The 25,078-nt window shown below is 40.1% G+C and overlaps 1 protein-coding gene across 1 annotated transcript in view; it reads left to right on the top strand.

Moving 5' to 3' along the window:
• LOC126094601 (xylosyl- and glucuronyltransferase LARGE1-like) overlaps window positions 1-21,530 on the top strand; it is a 154,631-nt gene extending 133,101 nt beyond the window's left edge. Inside the window, exons 13-14 of the mRNA XM_049909074.1 lie at window positions 7,211-7,434; window positions 16,603-21,530. Coding sequence (XP_049765031.1) covers window positions 7,211-7,434; window positions 16,603-16,684 — 306 coding nt within the window. The 3' untranslated portion in view covers window positions 16,685-21,530. The remainder of the gene's footprint in view (window positions 1-7,210; window positions 7,435-16,602) is intronic.
• Window positions 21,531-25,078: the final 3,548 nt, after the last annotated feature.

The raw sequence follows: 25,078 nt of genomic DNA, 5'->3' as shown, positions 1-25,078 counted from the left end.
AACCAGACTTCTCTTCTCCAGTCTTTCACTCCCTGCCCCATCTCCCATCGCCCCTAGAATAGCATTCTCCTGGACTTTGCTGGGCTTTATGTGGCTGTTGTCATGAATGCTTATTGTGACTACCTGTGTACTGTTAGCTTAGTGACCACCAGCAAGGACACCACTTTCAGTACACCCATCCAGACTTTTGCCATTTAAGGACTTCCATCACCATCATGTTGGCTAATGGGCCCCAATTCATGGTGATGCTTCCAAACAGCGCTGCACCTGCAGTGGCATCAAGCACCTGTTTAGTTTGCTGTTTCACCTGTTCTTCAGAGGCAGAGCAGAGCATATGATGCAAATGTTTAAACAGCAAATGTTAAGAGCAGTGGGCACGTCCACCACTATGAATGCACTCACTGTGTTTGTGAGCATCTGCAGGACCATCCCTGTCCATGACTGTAGCCCAGTGGATTTCCTCCATAGGTGGCAGCCACTTAGTCTCTTCCATCCCTGGCCTCACAGCCCAAGGAGCCCCGGCTCCAGCATGCCGGGTGGTACCTGCCAAGCTCAGCTGTATGGACATGTTCATATGGGGTGAAACCCTTATCATGGATGTCGGCTATGTAGTTGCCACCCAGGGGTGGCACTTCAGAACTGGCTTGGAGAATTGGATACCAATGAGCTCCATCCCCACCTACCAACTACACTACCATCAGTGGCTCAGATGCACCTGGAATGCCCATCCTTGCTGACCCTCCACCTACACCTGTACATCTTGCTTGTGGTTCCCATGAATGTGAACATAGAAGTGGAGGTCTTGGTGCAGCCTCCAACCTCTTTGTCATCATCACCCACATATTCATTGTTGATGCCACCATGCCCCAGCATATTGCCATATGCCCCGGTTTCTTCCTGCCAACTGTGGGCTTCTGGGCCAGGACTCTACTCATACCACCAGTTTGCCATTGCAGGTATTGTCTGGGGTGCTTCTAACCATATACAGCCATCTTCGGGAGGTAGGGGTACCTGTTATTCCAGCCAACGAGTGTGAAGGCCCACCAGAAGGTATGGAATTCAATGACAGTTACTGGACTATGCTGCCCTTTAAAGCCAGCGGCTCTGCAGACAGCCATGATTTTTCTGCGATATTATATTGGTCTTGCCACACATTGTTGTCTTGGTTCTGAATTTGCTGCATCTTAGGTTTTCAATGTTGGTTAACTTGCTAGACTTCTTCATTCTGCTGTGCCATCTCCATTGCCTTCTTCTTCTTCTTGTTGTCCATCTATTTACTCTTAGGTGACTTGTTGTGATGCCCTCTGCCAATTGGCCTGTTCTACTGGTTCTCGAGTTGTTCCCGGACTTTTCAGATTCTGGTCTCTATGTAGCCTTTGTACATTACCCATCTTTCCTTGTCACTTATATCTATTTTTCTGAGCATTTCAAACATCGTTTACAATTTTACACAGTCACATGCTTTTTCTAGGTTGTCAGATTCTATGAATGTGTTTTGATTTTTCTTAAGTCTTGTTTCGATTATCTAACACAACATTGGAGCTACCTCTCTGCTGCCTTTAGGTTTCCTAAAGTCAAAACTGATCATCATCTAACAGATCTTCAAGTTTATTTTCCATTCTTCTGTACATTTTTCTTTGTTAGAAACTTGTATGTGTAAGATGCTAATCTGATTGTGCAATAGTTTTCACACTTATGTGCCATGGTCATCTTCAGAACTGTGTGTGATATCTTTCCCAAAGTCTGGTGGTATATCTCCAGACTAATAGATTCTGCTGACCATCCTGAATAGTCATTTGATTGCCACTTCCCTCAATGAATTTGGAAATTTCAGTGGAATGTCAATGCCTTCTGCTTTATTTGATCACAATAATTTTAGAAGTTTATGTTGTGTTATCTATGCTTTCTGCCTTATTGACCACAAGAAATCTAAGGTTCTGTTAAACTCTGATGAATACTGAATCCCCTATGTCTTTCATATCAACCTCAATTTTCTAGTTTCTTGTATCATATCACCAGACACTTCCTCACCCTATTAATAGACTTCAGTGTACTCTTTCCATCCATCCACTCTTGTGGTAGTAATGACGTGAGTCATGCGGAACACAAAAGAGAAATAAGAAAAGAATCAATCATGATCTGCCACATGGGCTTAAAGAAAGGCCAACAAAATCTAAATGGATACACTTCTGCAGCACCACAGTATCAGACCAGAGAGTGAACCATTGGGAAGATGCAACTTGATGGGCCTGATAGGTGGAACATTGGCAGACCTCCCACTCTATTTGAGAATAGCAGTATAGAGAAGTGGATAAGGCATTAGACACAAATGCAACAGGGAGCTTAACGCTGTTGGGATATTTACAGGATAGGACTGTGCTGATACTGTAGGAAGTCTCATCACTTGCTACTACTAGAGGCAGGCGTATGTTGTCAAAACAGTGCCCACTTAAGGTAATCTTTTAAATCATTGAGAGTTTTTGACAGCAAGGTGACCATTTGAAATATGCACCTTGGTGTTGTAGCTGATTCGGTGGGTAAGAGAGTTCTGCTGTGTTTGTAGTGAATTGGCCATAATAATTGACATGACACAGAAATACTTGTAAGTGTTCTTGAGAGCTGCATTTTATCCACTTCTTGAGAGCTGCATGTTATCAATTGGTGCAGCGTGATCTATCTTTAGTTCCAGACCATTTGCTCACAGTTTAAACGCTAATTGGATCAAGGAAGGTTGCATGAAAGAAGATTTGTGCAGTTAGCATTCCAGTCTATGCAACAAAAACTCAAGGTTGTGAAAGTGTGACCAAAATATTGTTGAAGTGCGTGGCACAGTTGGGTTTATCTTATAATAATAAATCCATAAAATGCTGAAACTGGTATGGGCTGAAGAGATTCTGTAAGAGACCCAATAATAATGGTACAGGCCCCACGGTATATTTAGTACTAAATAATCTTGTGATGCTGCGTCCAAGGGGATTTGAAAATACGCCATACAAGGACAGTTTTGCTGCATAAAGTGCCATGACCTGATTTTTGCAAAGAGGGTCAGTAGAGGATAAGTCTCCTCTTTATATTGTACATTTATTGTTACTTTAAAATCACCACAAAGTCTCAAGGCACCATTGGGTTTGCGTTCTTTTACCAGGTGGCCCACTGACTATAAGGAATAGATTTTAACATGGTTTCGTGAGTGAGTTTGTCCAACTCTGTCTTGAGGGCTTCCTTTAGGACAAAGGGCAAAGAATGAGCTTTGAGCTTTGGTAAAAAAAGAAAAGGACCCTTTCCTTATGTACGTCGATTGGCTTAATAAGGATAGAAAGAGTGCAAGAGTAACCGCTCAGGGCGATTCCCAGTGGACACTTCTCAATATATTTCCTGGGCTGTATTCTGAGAAGTCATTTCATCTGTAAATTGGTTACCGTATTTACTCGAATCTAAGCCGCACTTTTTTTCCGGTTTTTGTAATCCAAAAAACCACCTGCGGCTTAGAATCGAGTGCAAAGGAAGCGGAAGTTCTGAAAAATGTTGATAGGTGCCGCCACAACTAACTTCTGCCGTCGAATATATGTAGCGCTACACAGGCATCCTTTGTAGGCACAAAGATAAATACTGGCGCCAAAACCTCTGTGTCAGTAAATAAAATTAAAAAAAAAATAATTGGAAGACGAGCATTTTTCTCCGCCCGAGTTTCGACCACTGCATTTTCATACATTATCCAACGAAGTAAATACAAATTCCGTATTGTTCATCTTCGAATTTCAATGCACTACGAAAATCCGACTGGTAATACTGGGATTTTTGTCAATATGGCCAACTATACGTTCTGAATTTTTTCCTACCTGTGAGAAGAGATGGTTGCTAATAGGAACCTGATGAAATATGAATCACATGCAGTATTCTCTTCACCACAAGAATAATACGAATATAAACATTTTGCCATGTATTCTTTCGTGTTTGCTTCTATCTCATTTAAATCTTGCCTGCCAAATAAACTACGAAACTAGAGTGAGACAACAGCAAACGCGGAAGAATATACGTATCGTGTCATGTTTATATTCGTATTACTCTTATGCCTAATAGTTATACAGTCAGAAATGAAGCACGGCAACTGACTAGATTTTTAAATCTAAGATGAGTAATTTCTGTGCAGAATTTGATGTACTAAAGAAGCGGCCGCAAAGATTTTCAAACGGAGAAAAATTTTCGCCAAACTTTCGTGCAGAACATGTTATATCATACGCAGTCTATTATTTGGTTCTTGTTGATCATTATCAAAGAAAGCAGCAGTGTAAGTAACAACAAATAGCAGTCTCTTGCCATTGTTTCGCTAATGTGACGATTCCTCTCTTTTTTTAATTGTAGGCGGCGGTAGCGCGCACAAAAGCAAGCCATGCCGCGAGCAGCGACAGGCCGTAAACACGCACTATCAGAATGCGACAAACAATGCATGACACAGTATAGTAATGCATTTTCAGCTTACAGTGACTGACGTAAACACCTATAACATTGAAAACGGCACTTATCAGATCAAAGCAAAATAAGCAATCGATTCAAACCAGACGAAGCACGTGAAAAAAGAAGGGTATCCGTATAAATACGGACGGAGCGCCTGACGCATAGCAATGGCTACCTGGTAAAGCTTAACTGCTAAGCTTTCGACTCGAACTAAACTACTGTAGCTGTATCGTCATTCATTCGACCTAAATTGTGTCTCATATTACAATGAACCAACTTTGTTTTGATTTGGAGGTGCGACCTAAAACTTTTCTCTCCCCTTGAATTTCGAGTCTCAAATTTCAGGTGTGGCTTAGATTTGGGATTTTTTTTTCCCCTTATTTCGAGTCTCATATTTCAGGTGCGGCTTAGATTCGAGTGCGGCTTAGATTCGAGTAAATACGGTACTCACTTGCGTCACAAGGTGGGACGTATTTGTAAGTGAACTGCTAGAACATTCCTCTTGCAAAAGTCTTCTTGACATATTGTATCCCTCTTACCACTGGCACAGTTGTTCACAGAGTCATACAGACCGTTGATTAGGTGAGGACCCTGTCCAGAGTGGTGTGACGTCCCACCCAGGTGGTACAAGAGGTGAGTACTGTGATATCTTCTTCCATTGGAAACAAGTCCTGGGCTGTGGAAACAAGTCCTGGGATGTGCAAGATGTTTTATAGGCTTAAGCTGAGAGAAGGGTCTGATATCCTCAATATGATATATTGTTTATCACTTTCGATTCGAGTGTGAGCTGTCCCAGGGTAAAGAGTCTGTGTATCCCTGCCCATACAAACATGTGAAATTGCAATTCAGACTCAATCCTTGTACCGTTCTTGTAGTGAAGAAAATATTCTAGACAGCTCAGGGTCTATGGGGTTTGTTAATGGGTGTGTTTTCTGTATTTAGTGATGCCATTTGGGATTTCCAGATAAGAACACTGCCTTTTGTCTTCCACAGTCAAAAATTTGACAGACTGGAAAATTTAACTGCATTCAGCAGCAATAAGCATCCCACTCTTCAAATTGTTTATTAAATGGTGTGAAAGCCGTAAACATGATTGGCACAGGAGATTTTCCTGCAATATTCGCTAATGTTTGCAGTGCCTGTAAAGTAGCTGCCATTAACTCCTGACAATCTTTTGTAGTTTGTGTTAGTATGTGTTTTAAATGTTCAATGGTTGAAAATTCGCATTCTCACCTAAATACAAAAATGTTCAAGCCCTGATTTGCACACATCACAGGTCCTGAGCTGTTGCTTATTTTGTAGAGGGTCATCTACACATCCAACAGCTGTGGTTTATTCGCGACAAGAGATGCATACAGGATGCTCCTCAGAAACAGTGCATACTGTATTAAGTCTGAATTTCAAAGCAAAGTCCAGTCCATTCTGCATCAAAAGTTCCACCTATGACAAATAGTCATAAACACCTTAGCCAACCGATAGTACATTTGTTGCACATTCCACAGATTGCATCACAACTGACTCAGACTGGCATATACACTGGATTCTGGCATGGTCTTACCAGAGAGCTCTGCTGATGACAAGCATCCTGTGGGTAATAGAGCCACAGGGTTCAATGGCAATGTTGCACCAGGTATTCAGCTTCCATAGTGACATTGGATGGCACCACTGCAGTATGATGCCCACTACTCTTATTTGTGTAATCAATGCTGTCCTCCTACGTGATGAGTTACTCCAGAAAATTGTGCCATAAGGCATTAAAAGTTGTAATATGCAAAGAATGTTTATATATTGGTTAATTTGTTTCAAAAACTTACAGTTATGTGTAGATCAAAAGTTGCTTAACATAGTTGCTTGTGAAGCTGATATAAGTTTCAGCTTGTTAAAATTTCTTCTATGATGTGTACACAAATAAATTTGGAGCATTCTAACCCATTCACTGACTCCTATTCATGTGCTACATTAATTTTTGGTGTCACTCTTTTATTGTACAGAAATTAATGTTGTGTGTTTTTACAAAATTAAGGGAGTATCAGTTTGGAGAAAACTACTTATTAACTCTTTGGAAAAGCACTGATGCTATTTATTCTATAATTGTCTTACATAACAGGATTAGTTGTAACACTCATACCCTAATATCATCTGAAAAATGTAGCAACTGTGCTGGATGCTTGGAAAGTCATTCATTTATTATGAATGCGAGTTGATTGAAAATTGAACGCTGTGAGACTCTGTTTGTGGTTTCTGCCCAGTCATTGCATCCCCTATAAGAAAAAAAAAATATCACTGCTTTTTACATTCTTCTTGGTAAACATGATTTGCATGTGACACTGCTAATTCCATGTCTGGGACATTAAAACAGCCAGTCTCTCTCTCTCTCTCTCTCTCTCTCTCTCTCTCTCTCTCTCCCCCCTCTCTCTCTCTTCCCCTTCCCCCCCTCCCCCTCTCTTTCCCTTCCCCCCTCCCCCCCTCTCTCTCTCTTTCCCTTCCCCCCCTCCCCCCCTCTCTCTCTTTCCCTCCCCCCCTCCCCCCCCCCCCTCTCTCTCTCTCTCTCTCTCTCTCTCTCTCTCTCTCTCTCTCTCTCTCTCTCTCTCTCTCTCTCTCACACACACACACACACACACACACACACACATTGTATGTGTGTGTGTGTGTGTGTGTGTGAGAGAGAGACAGAGAGAGGCCTGCACATGTGTATGTACGTGTGTGTGTGTGTGTGCATACATAATCATTTTAATAATTATTCCTTTGATTGTAGGTGCAGTGGGAGCCAGACTTTGAACCCTATATAGTTGTTCGTAAAGATATACCTGAGTATGATACCAGGTTTGTTGGATTTGGATGGAACAAAGTATCCCACATAATGGAACTTGAAGCACAAGGATTTGAATTTGTAGTACTTCCAAACGCATTCATTGTTCATATGCCACATGCACCAAGCTTTGACATAGCTAAGTTCAGAAGTTCGTCTCAATACAGAAAGTGAGTACCACTAGAAATTCATGAGACTTACAGTCCAAAAGTAATTGGAGCACTCTAATTTTGTTATTGAATTTTTTATATTTTGTATACATTGTTAAAAGTATGAACTTTCATCACAACTGTGTAATGTGCAGGATTTTGGTATGCTCAAAATTGCTACTATTACTGAATGGCATTTCCTTCAGTAACCGGTACACAAATGTTGCACTCAACCCGCAACAGAGAATACACTAAGGATTACATAGCTATATTAAAAGTTAAAAATGTATGCACATAAAAAAATGTTTTGCATTACCTCGGTTCCAAGTGTTTCGGAACCTGTACAGAAAATTGGAATAGAGAGCAACATAAACATCATTTACGGCCTTTTTATTGCTCATGAAAATCGCACATTGCACGTTGTACCACCATACAGCGAGACCTTCAGAGGTGGTGGTCCCGATTGCTGTACACACCAGTACCTCTAATACACAGTAGCACGTCCTCTTACATTGATGCATGCCTGTATTCATCGTAGCATACTATCCACAAGTTCATCAAGGCACTGTTGGTCCAGATTGTCCCACTCCTCAACTGCAATTTGGCGTAGATCCCTCAGAGTGGTTGGTGAGTCACGTCGTCCATAAACAGCCCTTTTGAATCTTGGGCTATAGTGGAAGCCCTGGGAATGAACCGGTGGTAATAGGCTATCTTGCCTAAAAAAGCTTGTAACTCCTTCAGCGAAGTGGGCCGAGGAAGGTTGACGATACCTTAGACCAAACTTCCTAGTGGCTGGATGCCGTGCCGAGATATGGTGTAGCCCACATACTCAATGGACGGTTGGAAGAAGGTTGACTTATGCAGGTTGCAACGCAAGCCCACAGACCTGAATTTGAGAAAGAGGGTGCTAAGGTTGTGCAAGTGGTCTGTCGTGCTGCGGCCCGTGATAATTATGTCATCCAGGTAATTAATACAATGAGGGATTGTCGACGTGACATGCTCAAGATAACGCTGGAATATCGCCGGGGCACTGGATATTCCAAAAGCCAACCACTGGTATTGGTAAAGGCCAAACGGGGTGTTGACGACTGCCAGCCGTTTGGAGTCCTCATCAAGTGGTATCTGATGATAAGCCTCTGACAGATCGATTTTCGAAAAATAGTGGCCTCCCGCCACGGCAGAGAACAATTCATCAGCACGAGGCAAAGGATAGGTGTCCACCACCAATTGGGAATTAATGGTGGCCTTAAAATCGCCACAAAGACGTAATTTTCCCGAGGGCTTCTTGACAATAACGAGGGGCGAAGCCCACTCACTGGAAGAAATGGGAAGAACGACCCCTAGGGCTGTCAGCCGGTCTAGCTCTTCCTTTACCTGAGGGCGGAGAGCCAAGGGGATCTGCCTCGCGCGTAGCAAACACGGGCGAGCCGACGCCTTCAACGTTAAGTGAGCTTCAAAATCAGAAACACGCCCCAGGCCCTCCTCAAAAATATCTGGAAAGTCTGAGATCAAAGATTCCAATGAGTGATAGGGAACGTCTTCGGAGACCAACTGTATGGTGTCAGCGATAGAAAAACCGATAGCTTGAAAGGCATCCAGGCCAAAAAGGTTAGCGGAGCTCGCATCACTGACAACAATAAAAGTAATAGACCGAGTGACTGATTTGTAAGTCACGTCGGTAGTGAATTGACCCAGTAGGGGAATGAACTGTTTACCATAACCGCGTAGACGCCGGTAAACTGGCGCCAGCGGGGGCGATCCAAGGTCGGAATACGTTTGTGCATTCAACAACGAAACTGCCGTGCCCGTATCTACTTGCAGTTGTAACCGGCGCGACCGAACCGACACCTCGATAAAGAGTTTGCGTGCCGATGCGTCGGGAGCCTGACCCGATGAAACTTCCTGAATGTCAACGTCCATGTCCTCTGGACTTGCTTCCTTCGATTCCTTTGAGGCTGAGCGGCAAACTTTAGCAATGTGACCGTTTTTATGACATTTGCGACAAACGGCCCAACGCTGGGGGCACTTTGACCGATCGTGATGTAGATAGCACGACGCACAGGACGGCAACAGGGGCCGGCGGCCGGAATTCTGTTTACGCGCCGCGCGGGAGTGGTCGTAACGGCCGGATTGTACCACTCGCACGTCGTCCACCCCGGACACAGTGGACGCGGCCACGCCGCCCTGAATCTCCGCGACGTCGCACCACGCCTCCAGCTGTTGACCTGCAGCGTGAGAGACTTCATACGATTGAGCAATGGACAGGACTTCCTCGAGGGAAGGGTCTTCTAACTTCAGGGCCCGTTGCCGGACCTCCCGATCAGGGGCCGAACGAACAATGACGTCGCGGACCATAACATGGGCATACGACTCCCGCGACTGCTCCGTGACAAAATGACACTTGCGACTAAGACCGTGCAGGGTAGCGGCCCACGCCCGGTAAGACTGATGGGGCTGTTTCTTGCATTGAGAGAACTCGACCCTAGCCGCCACAACATGCGTGCGGCGGCGATAATATGAAGACAGCAATGAACACAATGCGTCAAACAACAAGGACGAGGGTTCCTGCAACGGCGCTAGCTGCCGCAAAACTGGATACAGCGAGGGAGATATCCAAGACAAGAAGAGAGCACGACATACCTCCGCATCGGCAACATGAAACGCCTGGAAATGTTGCCGAAGGCGATGTTCATATGCGTCCCAATCCTCCGCCGTCTCGTCATACGGGGGAAAGGGAGGAGGGAACTGCGCCGGAGCAGACGGCGTGGAGAGCAACGCCGGAAGCACTTGTTTCATGGTGGCCATGAGCTCCGTCTGCTGCGCAACCAAAACCCGCACCAAATCCTCCATGCCGTGGAGAAACTGCGAAACCGTAACAACGACGCAACACGCGAAAGAACGACCCTACTCATCGCCAATTGTGTAGTAACACTGTTCACGTTACGTCGCACTTCACTTAGCGTAGACCGGGACTGTGTCCTAGGCATGCCCGATGTTGACTGACTGCGCACGGCCTGTCCTGCCGGTGTTGTTGTTGTTGTTGTTCTTGTTGTTACGCCGGCAGAGGTCGCGTCCGAATTCTCGCGTGCCCTCTGGTGGACGGGACTCTACTGGCGGCAACTACCGTCCGTGACGTGCCGTGCCAATGTGCGCCTCCCGCGATCTTTCTGGTGGCTACTACAGTTATGACTATTTTATTTATGCTATTCTTTTCACCGTGTTTTCGTTGATATCGTATGATCTAGATGTATATTAAAATCGCAAATCATTTTCAGGGCAGTGTTCTTTTGAAAGGCGACAATCTCCTTAAATTCCCTTGTAGTTTTCTTTTTCTTTTTGTTCAGCAAGTGAAGTTTTCTTATGAACTCTAAATGTTTTTATGGTATTTTTTACGACTGACTCCAGAAACCTGCAGAAAATCTGCAACTGTTGTTGTTAATTCACCAATTAAGTGGACACTTACAATTTGCATTTCAAATTGTGAGTTAGATCATGACACTGTACCAGTCATGCACATACTGCTGGCTCATAACACTTCTAGACTACTTAAATTCAAAGGGCAAGCAAAAGACAATCACTGTTTCAGTGCCAAGTCATTGAACAGTCTAAGCTAGGTTCTTATTAATGTGTCCATAGAGGATAGAGCACACTAGTTAAATCTAATCAGTCTGCAAAATGAAATGAAAAACTGGATGTAGAAGTAGTGCTTTAGGGGAAAGCAATATTAAAAGAAGCTGAAAAAATGCATTCCTAATTATGTAAGGTATTAAATGAAATGGAGATGAATCTTAAACTGATTGAGGAAGTAATGTGCTCTGTCAGAAAGAGGTAAAGATACACGGTAGAGTTCAACAGATTTGGGAGGCATGGAGAACTATTGATATTAAGGCCCAATCCAGAGCACAGAATGTGTATATAAATGGCGAAACCCTGAAGTATCAGTGAAAGATGGGAAAGAAACGCCTTGCCTTTAAGTCCTAATGGTAAACTGTTGATGCACTTGCAACAAAGTGCTATAGTTTGAAGCGTTCATCAAAAAAAGTGAAGCTCACATGATAGTAGGTGCAGAAAGCTGGTTGAAACCTAAAATTGATAGCAGTGAGATTTTTGGGGAAACTTTAAATGTATATTGAAAGGAGTGGCAAATGAGAAATGGAGGTGTTCGTTCCCCCCCCCCCCCCCTCCCCCCCCCCCTCCCAGTAGGCAAGAAACTTAAATCCACCGAGGTAGAATTTGAAGCTGCATGTGAGATTGTGGGAAAGACTCAGTATCAGGGTTAAGAATAAAATGATAATGGGTATTTGTATTGCCCAACAGACTTATCTCCTAATGTAACTGAAAAATTTAGAGAAAACCTCAGTTCACTTGTATGTAAATTCCCCATTCATGTTGTAATCATTGGTTGAGACTTTAATCAACCAACAATTAAGTGGGAAAATTACAGTTTTGTTAGTGGTGGGCGTGATACGACATCCTGTGAAACTTTACTAAATGCCTTCTCCAAAAACTATCTAGAACAGATATTTAGGAACCCCACTCATGATGGAAATATACTGTATCTTAATGGCAACAAATAGGCCTGATCTCTGTGAGGACGTCCACATCGAAACTGATATCAGTGACCATAATGTGGTTGCGCAACAATGATTACGAAAATCGGAACACATCCCAGCTGAGCAAGTGGGTTTCAGGCCACAGAGAAGTTGCTGCAACCAGGTACTGGCCCTAACAACTGTCATAGAGGCTGGCCTCTAAGAAAATATGAAGACATCTGTCATGTTCGTAGACCTAACTGCGGCATATGACACAGTTTGGAGAGAAGGGATGATATACAAATTACTAAAAACAATCTGATGCTGAAAAATTTTAACTATCATCAACACCATGATAAACAGTAGATATTTTCGTGTTCACTTGGGAGAAAATGTGAGCAAGGAGAGGAAATTAAGTAATGGTCCACTACAGGGCTCCGTCTTAACCCCCCCCCCCCCCCCCCTATTATTCAACCTATATATCTCTGACATCCCCAGTACCAGGTCAACAAAATTTCTGCTACGCGGACAATATCACCCTTGCTTGTAGAACCACTGATCTTGGATGAGCGGAGACAATTCTCACAGAAGATCTTGCTGTTATGAGTGCCTATTTTAGAAAATGGTGACTTAAACCCAGTACAAGTAAAACTAAATTATGTACATTCTATATGACAAACAAGCAAGCTAACGTGGAGCTCAGAGTGAAACTTAATGGAAACACTATTTGCCATAACAAGTACCCTAAGTACCTTGCTGTCACCCTTGACTGCACCCATTCATATAAAAAACATCTTGAAAATACTGCTGCCAAGATAAAAACCCGTAACAATACTATTCAAAAATTGTGTGGAACAACATGGGGAGCTTCAGCAGAAACCTTGCGCACATCATCAATTGTGATGGTCTTCTCAGTAGCCGAGTATTGGGCCCCGGTGTTGCTAAACAGCTGCCGCACCGGAGAACCTGGAATTACCCGTACAGGAAGACATACCAAGTTTACAATGAAATAGACTCTGTTCAAGAAACCCACCTTCACGGCAAGCAGAAAAGCTATATGTCAGTAATACTGAGGTGAGAGACCTGTAGAACCAGAGCTATCACCTTATTGAAAATTCTGAAGAGCGTGAGTGGTTCCAAAAGTATAACTGTGGTACTGTTGGCACAGAACTTGACAGGAAATTGCGGGTAAAATTGAACAAAGCCCACACTGGGCACTGACGATGCGCAGACTCCCTTTACAAATGGGGTGCTACAGAATCTCCGGTTTGTGACTGTGGGGCTCTGAAACAGACAACTAAGCACATTAGAGATGAATGCCCCTAGCATTCCTACCAGGGGAGTTGGAGTGACCTCATGAAAGCTGATAATATGGCTCTTGTATGGATTAGGAACCAAGATATTGACATTTAGGTAGTTTTATATGTAGTTTTGTATTTTTGTATACCTGTTGTATTTAGTATTACTAATGTTACATACCTGTAATTTTAAACTGCATGTGAGCCGTATGAATAAATAAAAATAAAATGTTCAGTGAACTAGATAAAAAATCAGTAGTGTCATATCTCAATGAGGAACTTGAAACTTTCAGCACTTGGCAGAAGCATGTAGAGGAACTCTGGCTCAAGTGTAAAAGAATAGTTGACAATGAACTGTATAGATATGAACCCAGTAGAACAGTTTTAATGAGTCGAAACCTCCTTGGTACACAGCCACTGCAAAGAAACTTCTAAATAAACAGAGATTACTGCATATTAGGTGTAAAACAACATACGGCTCTAGATAGAGAGATGCTGAATGAAACCTGTTTGGCTATCAAGAGTACAATGCGTGATGTCTTCAATGACTTCTGTAGCAAAATATTATCAAGTGATCTTTCACAGAACCCAAAGAAATTCTGGTTGTATGTAAAGGCTGTTAATGGCACCAGAGTTAGTGTCCAGTCCCTAGAGAATGAGGCAGGAACTAAAATTGAGGGCAGCAAAGCAAAAGCTGAAATGCCTAACTCCATTTTCAAATGTTCTTTTCAAAGAAAAACCCAGAAGAATTGCCCCCAATTTAATCCTTGTACCACTGGAAAGATGAATTAAATTAAGTATTAGTGTCAGTGGTGTTGAGAAACAGCTGAGATCATTACAACTGAGCAATGCTCCAGGCCCTGGTGGAATCCCTGTCAGATTCTATACTGAATTTGTGACTGAGTTAGCCTCTCTTCTAACTATAATCTATCTTAAATTAGTCGATTAAAAAACCATACCCAATTCTTGGAAAAAGGCACATGTCACACCTGTCTACAAGAAGGGTAGTAGAAGTGATTCACTAAACTACCGTCCAATATTCTTGACATCGATTTATTGAAGAAACTTACAACATGTTCTGAGCTCAAACTTAATGAGGCATCTTGAACCCAATTACCTGATCAGTGCCAACCAGCATAGACTCTGGAAACATCGATCATGTGGTACCCAACTCATACTTTCTCGCATGACATACTGAAAGCTTTCCGTCAAGGCAACCACACAAATGCAGTATTCCTTTATTTCTGAAAAGCATTTGACTCAGTACCACACCTGTGCTTATTGTCAAAATTATGATCATATGGGTTATCAAGTGAAATTTGTGGCTCAGTTCAGGACTTTTTGATGGGGATGCCCCAACATGGTATCTTGGATGGAGAAGCATCACTAGATGTGGTAGTAACTTCGGATGTGTCCCAGGGAAGTGTGTCGGGACCTTTGCTGTTCATCTTGTATATCAGTGGTCTTGCAGACAAGATTAATAGTAAAATCAGGCATTTTTCAGATGATGCAGTTATTTTTAATGAAGTACTATCTGAAATCTGAAAGAAGCTGCATAAATATTCAGTCAATTCTTGATAAAATTTCAGCATGGTGCAGAGATTGGCAATTGCTTTAAATGTTCAGAAATGTTAAATTATGCACGTCACAAAATGAAAAAACATAGAATCCTATGACTATAAAATCTATGAGTCACTGTTGGAATCCGCCAAGTCCTACAAGAATCTGGGTGTAAAACTTTGTTGGGATATGAAATGGATTGATCACATAGGTTCAGTCGAATGTAAAGCAGGTGGTAGAGTTTATTGATAGAATACTGGGAAGTGCAATCAATCTGCAAAGGAGATTGCTTACAAATCACTTGTGCACCTGATTCTGGAATCTTGTTCAAGTGTGTGGGACCCGTACCAGATAGGATTAACATGGGATATTGAACATGTACGGAGAAGAGCAGCATGAATGGTCACAGGTTTGTTTAACTTGTGGGAGAGGGTCACAGAGATACTGAAGGAACTGAACTGGAGGATTTGTGAAGATAGACATAAACTATCCTGAGAAAGTCTGTTAACAAAGTCTCAAGAACAGCTTTAAATGACTACTCTAGGAATGTACTACAACTCCATGTATATTGCTCACATAGGGATTGTGAAGATAATATTAGAATAATTACTGCACATACAGAGGCATTCAAACAGTCATACGTGAATGCCTTCCATACGTGAATGGAAGAGGAAGAAACTCTAATAACTGATACAATAGGACATACCCTCTGCCATGCACCTCATGGTGGTTTGCAGAGTATAGCACCTCATGGTGGTTTGCGGAGTATAGATGTAGCTATAGACAGTGATATAAATCCTTTGCTGATAAGAATTAATCAGATTCAAAATAACAGTTATGAACAAAAAAAGTAAAGGTGGCAGGATAGAGGAAATGAAGTGTTCATGTGCATTATTAAGGGATTGGGGCACCTTAGTTTCCTTCCAGGCAAAAATAATAATAGGAAATTAGAAAAACCTGTTTTGAAGTGAATCATGGATGACAAATGAAAATAATATGAACATTTCAGCCAATTCAGTGAAAGAATATGAAGTCTGAAAATTGTTTACATTTTAAATGTGTCAGATCTTGCAGAAACAACAGTTACATATGATATATGAACCAAAGATTGATGAAATGGAGAAAAGACTCCTGCTACAAATTTTTACAAAATTTCAGGGGTCTTTCACTCAAATGTTTTCACATTCTGAGCATTTTTTTTAAGAAAAATATGTATCTGCCCATCTCAGTAGAGACAAGTTTGAATTGTATCCAGAAGTAGTCTTGATCTGAAATGTTCTGATATCAGGACAAAGTACAGTAACATTTTTTTTTTTTTCTCGATAGACAAATGCAAAATTTGTTTGGGATTGTGGACTTCTGTTACAAATTGAGGCATAATGTGCTGGAAATAATTGCAAAAACACAATACACATCATTTACTTTTAAATACAAGCTAGGGGGAAAATTAATTTTTGATAAGTATATTGTTGAATTAGTATCAACTGTGAAGATATACCTTCCACAAAGATTCCTATACCATTCAGATAATGCATACTCTATTGTAACAAAGTAGTCAAAGACTCCAATACATGCTCCTCTGTCAGTTATTATATTAAATGACATATTATCTAAATCTCATCCGTTATTATTAAATATGTTCATTTGGTGAGCCTTATCTTTTTCCTATACTCGAATATTTTTCTGTGTCTCTGTGTTAACTATATATATTTATATGTAGAACTCTACATCGTACTTTTTATCATTTTTGAAAATAAAAAGTATTTTCCTCAAAGTAAAATATTTATTTTTGATTACAGATGCTTGAAGATCTTGAAAAATGAATTTGTGAAGGATCTGACAAAACGTTACGGCAAAGTTTTTAAAAATGATGTAAACTGATTTTGAGGCAATTGTACCAGTTATATGTGGCCATTCTTTTCCTGAAAATGCTTGTTATACACCAGTATTTGGACACAGAGTCTTTATTTATAGTATCTTGTTAATAAAAACAGGTTTTCTGCCTGTCTTGCCAGATTTTTAAAATTATTGACTGAATGACAGCATGTTTTATCATGTATCTCAGCAACATTCTGTGATATTTACAAGTAATTGTGTGTGCTTGAACATTTATTTAAGTTATTGATTGTATGATTATGATGTCTAATACAGCTGTTAATTTTGTTATATGTGTGGTGTATGTGATAGAGAGAGCCATGTCTTGCCAGAAGATAATCTCTGCTTTATTTTGCTAATGCAGAACAGAAACGAGTGAATATAATTCTTCATACTAAAATGCTTCCTTTTTATATGACCATGTGCTGAATGGAATTTGTATAATGGTCCTGAGAATTGTGATCTAAAAAAATAAGTTATTTTACAAAAGAATAATTCTGTTGACCTTTTTGTCATGCCAGTAATTGTCGTAATTATGATTTTTGTAGATTTTTGTTTTATGTAGATTGTGTGCAGCTTGAATGTAATAGTAACTATTTAGAGGATATTCAAAATTAATTATGATGTTTTACTGTCATTTCTGTGTTTGGTAGTGATAGAATTTGCTTTTTAGCAAACTGAAGTATGTAATGGTCACACATTTATATTACATAATTTTAAAGACTGACATCATATCTAAACACTGAGTACATTTTGATCAAAAAAGTGCAAAATCTAGACAGATATTAGAAACAATTTTAGGAAAATTAGATCTCTTACCACTTCATGCAAAGAGTTACACTGGAGTACAATTAGTATACTTGATGACATCTAAACTTTTGAATATGTATTCAGGTTTCTCAACTCAAGTCATAGGACAAGCATACAGAATGTCCCACAGTTGGTCCTCTGTGTGTGTGTGTGTGTGTGTTGGGGGAGGGGCCTTGTTTGGAAGGGTAGCAGGAGGAAGAATGTAGGATGTGAATGTCATGTTTGAGTCACCATGCATCGACTTCTTATTGGTTAGGCTGAGTGAGTGAGAGGTTATCCCTTTTCCACCACTCCCCAAGCTGATTTTCCCTGTTCCATGCTTTAAGAGTGGATAGAAAGGAATTGCACAAATAGTACAGCTGTGTGGTTCAGATATGTTTGCTCTCTCACAGCATCCTAAAGTTTACGTTGTCTCTCATCGTCATTATCCACTATTCTAATGGCATTTCTTTATGCTGACCTCTGTATGTGCTTTACTCCTCTGTACACAATAAACTGATGATGATTCATAAGTACTGAGGATTGTTTCAGTTCCAGTGAATGTTCAGCAGTTGTCCAATCATACAAAAATGAGTCTTTCTGCCCACTTATCTGTAATACATTACTTTTGTGTGTTTTTGCCATCAACTAACAATTCCTGTATCAAGTGCCAATTGTCTGCATGTTTTTCTGTATTTTACTAAAATTTCCTATCGTTGTGACTTCTCTGAGTGAGTGTAACAGCATCACCCGTGGACAGCCCCACAGAACTTCTGACATCATCCACTTGGTCATTTGTATATATTGTGCAAAATAATGACCTTGTAACTCTCCTGAGGTGCCCCCAAAGTTACTTTCATGGATTTCTCCCTGTTTTCAGTGACATGCTGCATATTCTGTTTGCTAATGTTTTCTTTACTAGGATCTCATCAATCCAATCGCAAAGTTGGCCTAATGTTCCATATGCTTGTATTTTATTTATTAGCCAACAATGCAGAACAGTACCAAACATCTTCTGGAAGTCATAGAACATGTCATCAATCTGGTTGTCAGTATTTACTGACTTCTGCATCTTGTGAACAGAGTGAACGAGTAGGATTTCACACAATCATTGTTTGGGAATCCATGTTGATTTCTACAGAGAAGATTTTTGATCTCCATAAATACAGGGGCATACAACTTGTTTCAAATTCTAAAACTTACCGACATCAATGATGTTTGCCAACAGTTTCGTGCATCTGCTTGATGACCTTTCTTGAAAATTTGGAATTTTTCCAATCACAGGTATCTCTTCAGTTCCAGATGTCTTTCTTCTGTTGAGAGATTTCAGCTGATTTTCGATCATGCAGTCACTTATTTCAGTTTCTGACATTTTGATATTTGTGCAGTGATTTAAAGGAAGAATCATAGTCTGATCTTCCTAAGTGACACAATTTTGGAAAAAAAGTAATTAAGTATTTCAGCTTTTTCTCTGTAATGCTCTGTTATGATGCTGTTACGCCCACTGTGTGTCTGGACAGATGGCTTTGATCCATTTACTGAACATGAGACCAAAACTTCTTAGGATTTTCTGTTAGGTTGGAAGACAGAATTTTATTTTTAAGTTCTCTGAATGCTTCACACATGGCTCTCCTTATGCTGCTTTTGGTTTCATTCAGCTCTTGTTTGTCTGTGTGGCTTTAGGCTATGATTAAATCTGCAGTGAAGCTCTTGTTGCTTTTGGAACAGCTCTCTGTCAGAGCTATTAAACCACAGTATGTCTTTCTCATCCTTCACAGTTCTGCTCAGCTCATACAAGTCTACACATAATGTAGTAAACTCTTCAGTTTTGTCCATTTGTACTCAAAATTGTTAATCTCAGAGATGAATGTTTTATGCTGACCATGGAGGCAACCTGAAATCTGTTTCTTGTTACATTTGCTAAGCAAAAATGTCTGCCTACCTTTAATTACATTCCTATTTACAAATGTATTCAGTGATGCCCTAAAGTTCTTGTCTTTGTAGTATCACTTGTGCTCTACAAAATGTGTTGTGTGCATGCTATTTGGTGCTCTTTATACAAACTGCTTTTAATTAACCAGTACATTTTGTGCATGAAATAATCTCTCAGACATTTTCTGCTTGGACTGCTCATACGTCTTGTTATGATTTGAAATTGTCAGAGAGGATTACAGTCTTCACTGTACAGAATGGCTGTGTTTTGGTACAAGAATTGTATAATCCAATAAGGGTTGTATTTGTTCATCCGACAATGAGTTTAAAGAGAGCTCCTAGCAAGTATTCTGAGTCACTTCACTTAATTCTACAAAGTTTTATGCAACCTCTCTGTACAAACCTCCTACTCTCATTCACTTATTCTTCCTCCTTACATACTGCATTAATTACCTGATAAGCATGTTCTGCCCTGACAGAAAATCAGTACATTCTGGTGCCAGCTACATCCGTCAATTCATGCTACAGATGTTCTGCATGCATAACAGCTGTTGAAATGCTTTGAGAAAGGAAAATTTGAAATGAAGAATGAATGAGAGCGAGAGAGAGAGAGAGAGAGAGAGAGAGAAGCAGTGTATGTGGTGCAGTTGCTCTTCAAAATCTGTGACTTTAAGATGGGTGGTGCTCTGTTGTTCCTAAAATTGCATGACATATAAACAGTTCGCTACTTGTGGGTAATATTTCATCCTGTGAAATGGCAATAAACTTGTTACTTCTACTAGGGAAAATAATATTTAATGGCTTGTTTTTTAATTGATAGTTTTTCTACTACTGTTGTCATTACTGTGAGCATGGTGGAGCAGTTTTACTGAACCTTGGCTCTTTGATGCTTGGGAACTTAGTTAAATTTTAATGCTTAGGACTCCACAAGATATTTGAACATGTCATATTAGTTGAGACAAATTTCCTATGCATTTGTTTTTACTCATGCAATTACTGTCTCAGGAGTATCAGATAATTATCTCCAAAAGTAATACTGTTACAAAATGCCAGGTATTTTTGATTTAACTGTAGTGGAAAGTATTGAGCAGACATTTATACAAAATTGTCTTGAACAATGGTTTGAACAGAAACAAACAACCCTTCTGTGTGATGAATACTTATTTTTACTCACTCCATTATTTGTGTTTCATTCAGTATTTTTCATTGTTGTACAAAAATCCCTTTTATTTAGAAATAATATGTAAATATTATATTCTGATTCTGTTCTTTATATGCTGTTTAACACTTCTGTTTTAATTATAGATACATAATGCTCCTATATTTGTTTCCAAACACACACACACACACACACACGTATCCATCCATCCATCCATCTCAACCCCCCCCCCCCTCATGCACTGTGTATGTGTGTGTGTGTGTGTGTGTGTGTGTGTGTGAATAGCATACATGTGTATGTGTATTTGTGAACAATAATCAGTTGTTATTGAAATATGTTTCCTGGGCTAATGTGTTCAAAATATGATATATTGTGTATCTATTTTTTAGCAGATATAGTCCTTGTAGCAACTAAAAATACTTACATAACATAAAGTTTTTAAGGGGAAAAAAAATACTCTGTCTGGATTACTCACTACGTATATTTTTTATTTTGATTACAAGTTTTGATGTGGTAGATGATATTGAGATCTAAGAATAGTGCTTCAAAGTATAATTTGTCCAAAAGGGTGAGTTTTAAACAGTAAGTTCAGTTTTACAATTTTTTATTGCATCCTCTCATTGTTTTGGATGAACTGCACTTTGCAGGACTACTGTTATATCAGAAGATTACCTGATACTGAAACCAGAAATTAAAATAAAAGATGTAGTGAGTAAGTCAGATGGTGTTTTTTTTTGTTATACCAACAGTGAGCAAAGTTTCTTTAAGACATATTTATAATTGTGAGAACATGTTCATTTTTATCATAAGGGATTATTTCATTTATAGTGTAATTGTGAATCTGTTTAACCAAGTTGAGCATGTTGTTTCAAAAATTATCACAACTGAAATGATTTATTGTGGCTTTTATGTGAAACTCATAATTTGTTATCTCCAAAGCTGCTGTTAAACAGATAAATTTGTTTTCCAAGTTTGGTGTTTTTGTTATTTAGTATGAAGTGAAACACTAGAAGACAGTAACCAGTTGTCATTTCGAAATTTGTTTCATGGGGTGCATGTATGTTCAGGTGCAAATCCCTCATTACCTTCATAAATATCATTTATTTGTGACATTACATTATTATATTCTGAGGCTAGTGTGGGGAGAGGTCCATCAGATGAAGTAGTCACAGACGTGTACAGTATTTTGCTACGGTGAAATGACTTAATATTCTGAAATATTATTGTGTTATGGTGGTAATGTTAATTATAAAATAATATAAAAACTAATAGCCTAACATATTACCAAAATATCTTTCGGTTTTGTGAGATATTTTTCAATAAGATTCGGCTATGCCAGTCATTGAAGGCTTTACACTTGCCCTTTTGACAACTACTGTAAGTCCATTTCATTCAGCATCTCTCCAGCCTTATGCTTTGTTTTATATCTGTTATGCAGTAGTCATTATTTCTGTAGAAGTTTCTCTATAGAGTCTGTATACTATAGAGAGGTCCTTCCCACCACCTAGTTGGTCCTAAGTATCTGTCAAATGCATGGTTATCTATTATTTTAAACTTAAACCACCTGTCCAGAGCTGAATGTTTCAACTTTCACACTGAGATATGCCAGTACCATCTCTGAATCTTGTTTGCTGAACATATGGATCAATATTGTTATAGCTACCCCTTGATCATTGATACCAGTATGAGTTTGAACTTCCTCAAAGAGGTCAAGTCCATTCATTGCCATCAAACCTATTTCCATCATGAGTGGGCTTCTGAGTAATTTGTTCTAAGCAGTTTTCAGAGAAAGCATTAACTATTGTTTTGAAGGCTGTCTTGACATACTTGCAAAACTCTTAATTACTGCAACTGACTGTTGGATGATTAATGCCTCCTTCAACAATTACAGTGTGATTGGGGAACATACAGTATGTATTAAACAGCTGAAGTTTTTAGTTACATTTTAGGGTGAGCCAGGTAGTCAAGGGAACACTCAAATTATGTTTTTATGCCCACTCTTCACACTAAATGATGCCAAATATTGTACACAACTTTAGTTTTCATCTTTAAGAGTTTGAGTTTCTTGTGTTCTGCAGTGAATACACCATCTCCATTTCCCATAAGTCTGTTCTTCAAATACCCAATAAATCTCACTACTGTCAGTTTCAGCTTTCTGCATCCAGTACTATGTGAGCTCAGCTGCTTTATAGGAGTGCTTCAATCTCTGGTATTTTGTTGTGCATTCTTTGGAAGTTGATCACTAGCATTTTAATAGTCTCACTCGTGGAGGACATTTCTTTGGGTCATGGGTTTCCTACAGTTGTAATTATCTGGACTAAACAATCCTTGTGTGCACTCCAAACATGGTCAGCTACTTGAGTAGCACAGATGCAAAGTCAGCTACGTGAGTAGCACAGATGAAAGATATCATTAGTTCCAATGTTTGACGCAATCTACAACTGGTTGCACTGTTTTCAAGGCCTGCCAGAGCAACCTCTTCAGGGTGTGAATGAGGCCAAGAGCACCCATCCCTAGGGTAAGGGGGATGAGGGTGGTCCCTTAACTCTCAGGGAAAGGAAAAAATATAGTGTAGTCAGGGGTTTTTCTTTCAAGAAGAGAAACCCTAAAAGGTCGTTCCCCCCCCCCCCCCCTCTCCCCTCCCCCGCCATGTATACCACCACAGCATGGTTTGGTAATTTGCCGATAGCGCTAGTTGCAAACATGGTGAGTTCAGGTGCGGAGTGAGCTTTCTGTGTGTTGGAGTTTGACAAAAACAAGTGTACTACAGCTGTTCAACTTCGACTGTGTGGCTTTTTTCTGTGGGGACACATTAAAGATCTAGTGTATGTACTGCCTCTACCATGTGCTGTTGCAGAGATCTGGTAGAGAATACGGAAAGTGACTGCCACAGTCGACGCCATGCTGGGACGGGTATGGGAAGAATTCAATTACTGTGTTGATGTCTGCCGGGTCATTCATGGTTTGCATATCGAATGTTTGTAAAAGAACTTTCAGTGTTTCTCTTCAAAATGCAATATGTATGACATCTATACAATGTTTAGTTCTCGTGCAAGAAATAATTGAAAGTGTTCCCAGACTTTATGTACACCCTGTATATGTGGTGTCTGTTCTTTTGGACACGTCTGAAAGAACAGGCACCACATATAGATAGATATACTTTTAATGATAAATTTCATTAAGGTATGAGTAAATTGAGAAGAAGTAGTTAGTATCCCAAGTTTCTTAAACAGGCTTCTGCAGGATGTTCTTGAGTTCACATCAACAATAATTCTTATTACATGTTTTTGGGTGTGGAAAACTATAGCTTGGCTTGATGAGTTATCCCAAAAAATAATACCATATTACATTACGGAATGGAAGTAAGTATAGTACGCTAGCTTTTTTTATTTTTATATCACCTGTGTCCTGGAACATCTGCATTACAAATAGAGATTTGTTTAGGCACTTAAGCAGTTCTCTGGTATGGTCCTCCTAGCTGAATTAATTATCAAACTGAATTCCTGAGAATTTAACAACATGGTCAACTTCTTCTATCTGTTTGTCATCATGTTTTTAGGGAAATGCTGTCAGGAAGCCCCTCACATGTTTTAAATTGCATTTATTGTGTTTTTTCAAAGTTTAGTGACAAAAAGTTATGAATCAAAGGAGACCAGTCCCTAAAAAGCAGAAGTGTTGAGTTGTCAATAGGCACACACAAAAGATAAAACTTGCTGCTTTCAGAGTTATTCATTGACAAGCTGGACACACACACACACACACACACACACACACACACACACACACACACACACACACACATACCTATGTGCCTACATGGTGCCAACCGGACTAAAATAATAACAGTGCCAATGCTATTTTTTGGCAGATGGACTGGTTGTGGTGGGGATAGTACCGAGTGGGGTGTATGAAGGAGGGGGAGGCAGGGAGCTGGGAGAGGGACTGGGGGTGATTGGCTAGTTGCTCGGAGGGAGGTAGCCAGCTTGCTGGCTAGGAATGTGGAAGGAAGGTGTGGCAAGTATATTGGTTAAGTTGCCTGTTATGACAGGTGTTGCGGCAGCTATTCCTAAAGACCCATGTATGGACGGATTCTTGTGTGTATTTAATATTTCCATAACTGATGCTTCAATGTTTGTAAATCACTCATTCTTATGTTCCACAATAAATGTTCAAGGTGTAATTGTTCAGTGCTGATGGAAGCACCAACCTCATTAAACTTTGCCAACACATCAAAAGCATTGAGGTTTCCTGAGACTGATAGCAAACAGGCAAAGGAAGCCAGAACATTTTTATGGACTAAAAACCTACTCTAATTTCTCCAATAATGCATTCCAAAAACAGCAGAGAGATATAAATTCAGTAATATGCCTCAGGATTTGTAACATCCACATTGGAATGAATGACATGTCCTTTATTAACACTCAGAACAATTATGGCACCTCACATTTCTCTCATATTATTTTTACTTTTGAAAAATGTTTCGTGCGATGATCATTGTGTTTTCTCGTACGTACAGCTAC

Source organism: Schistocerca cancellata, chromosome 8, assembly GCF_023864275.1.
Source record: "Schistocerca cancellata isolate TAMUIC-IGC-003103 chromosome 8, iqSchCanc2.1, whole genome shotgun sequence".
In the NCBI taxonomy this organism is placed as follows: Eukaryota; Metazoa; Arthropoda; class Insecta; order Orthoptera; family Acrididae; genus Schistocerca; species Schistocerca cancellata.
Note: the sequence above shows the minus strand (reverse complement) of the source record. Positions and strands in the feature narration are given on the sequence as shown.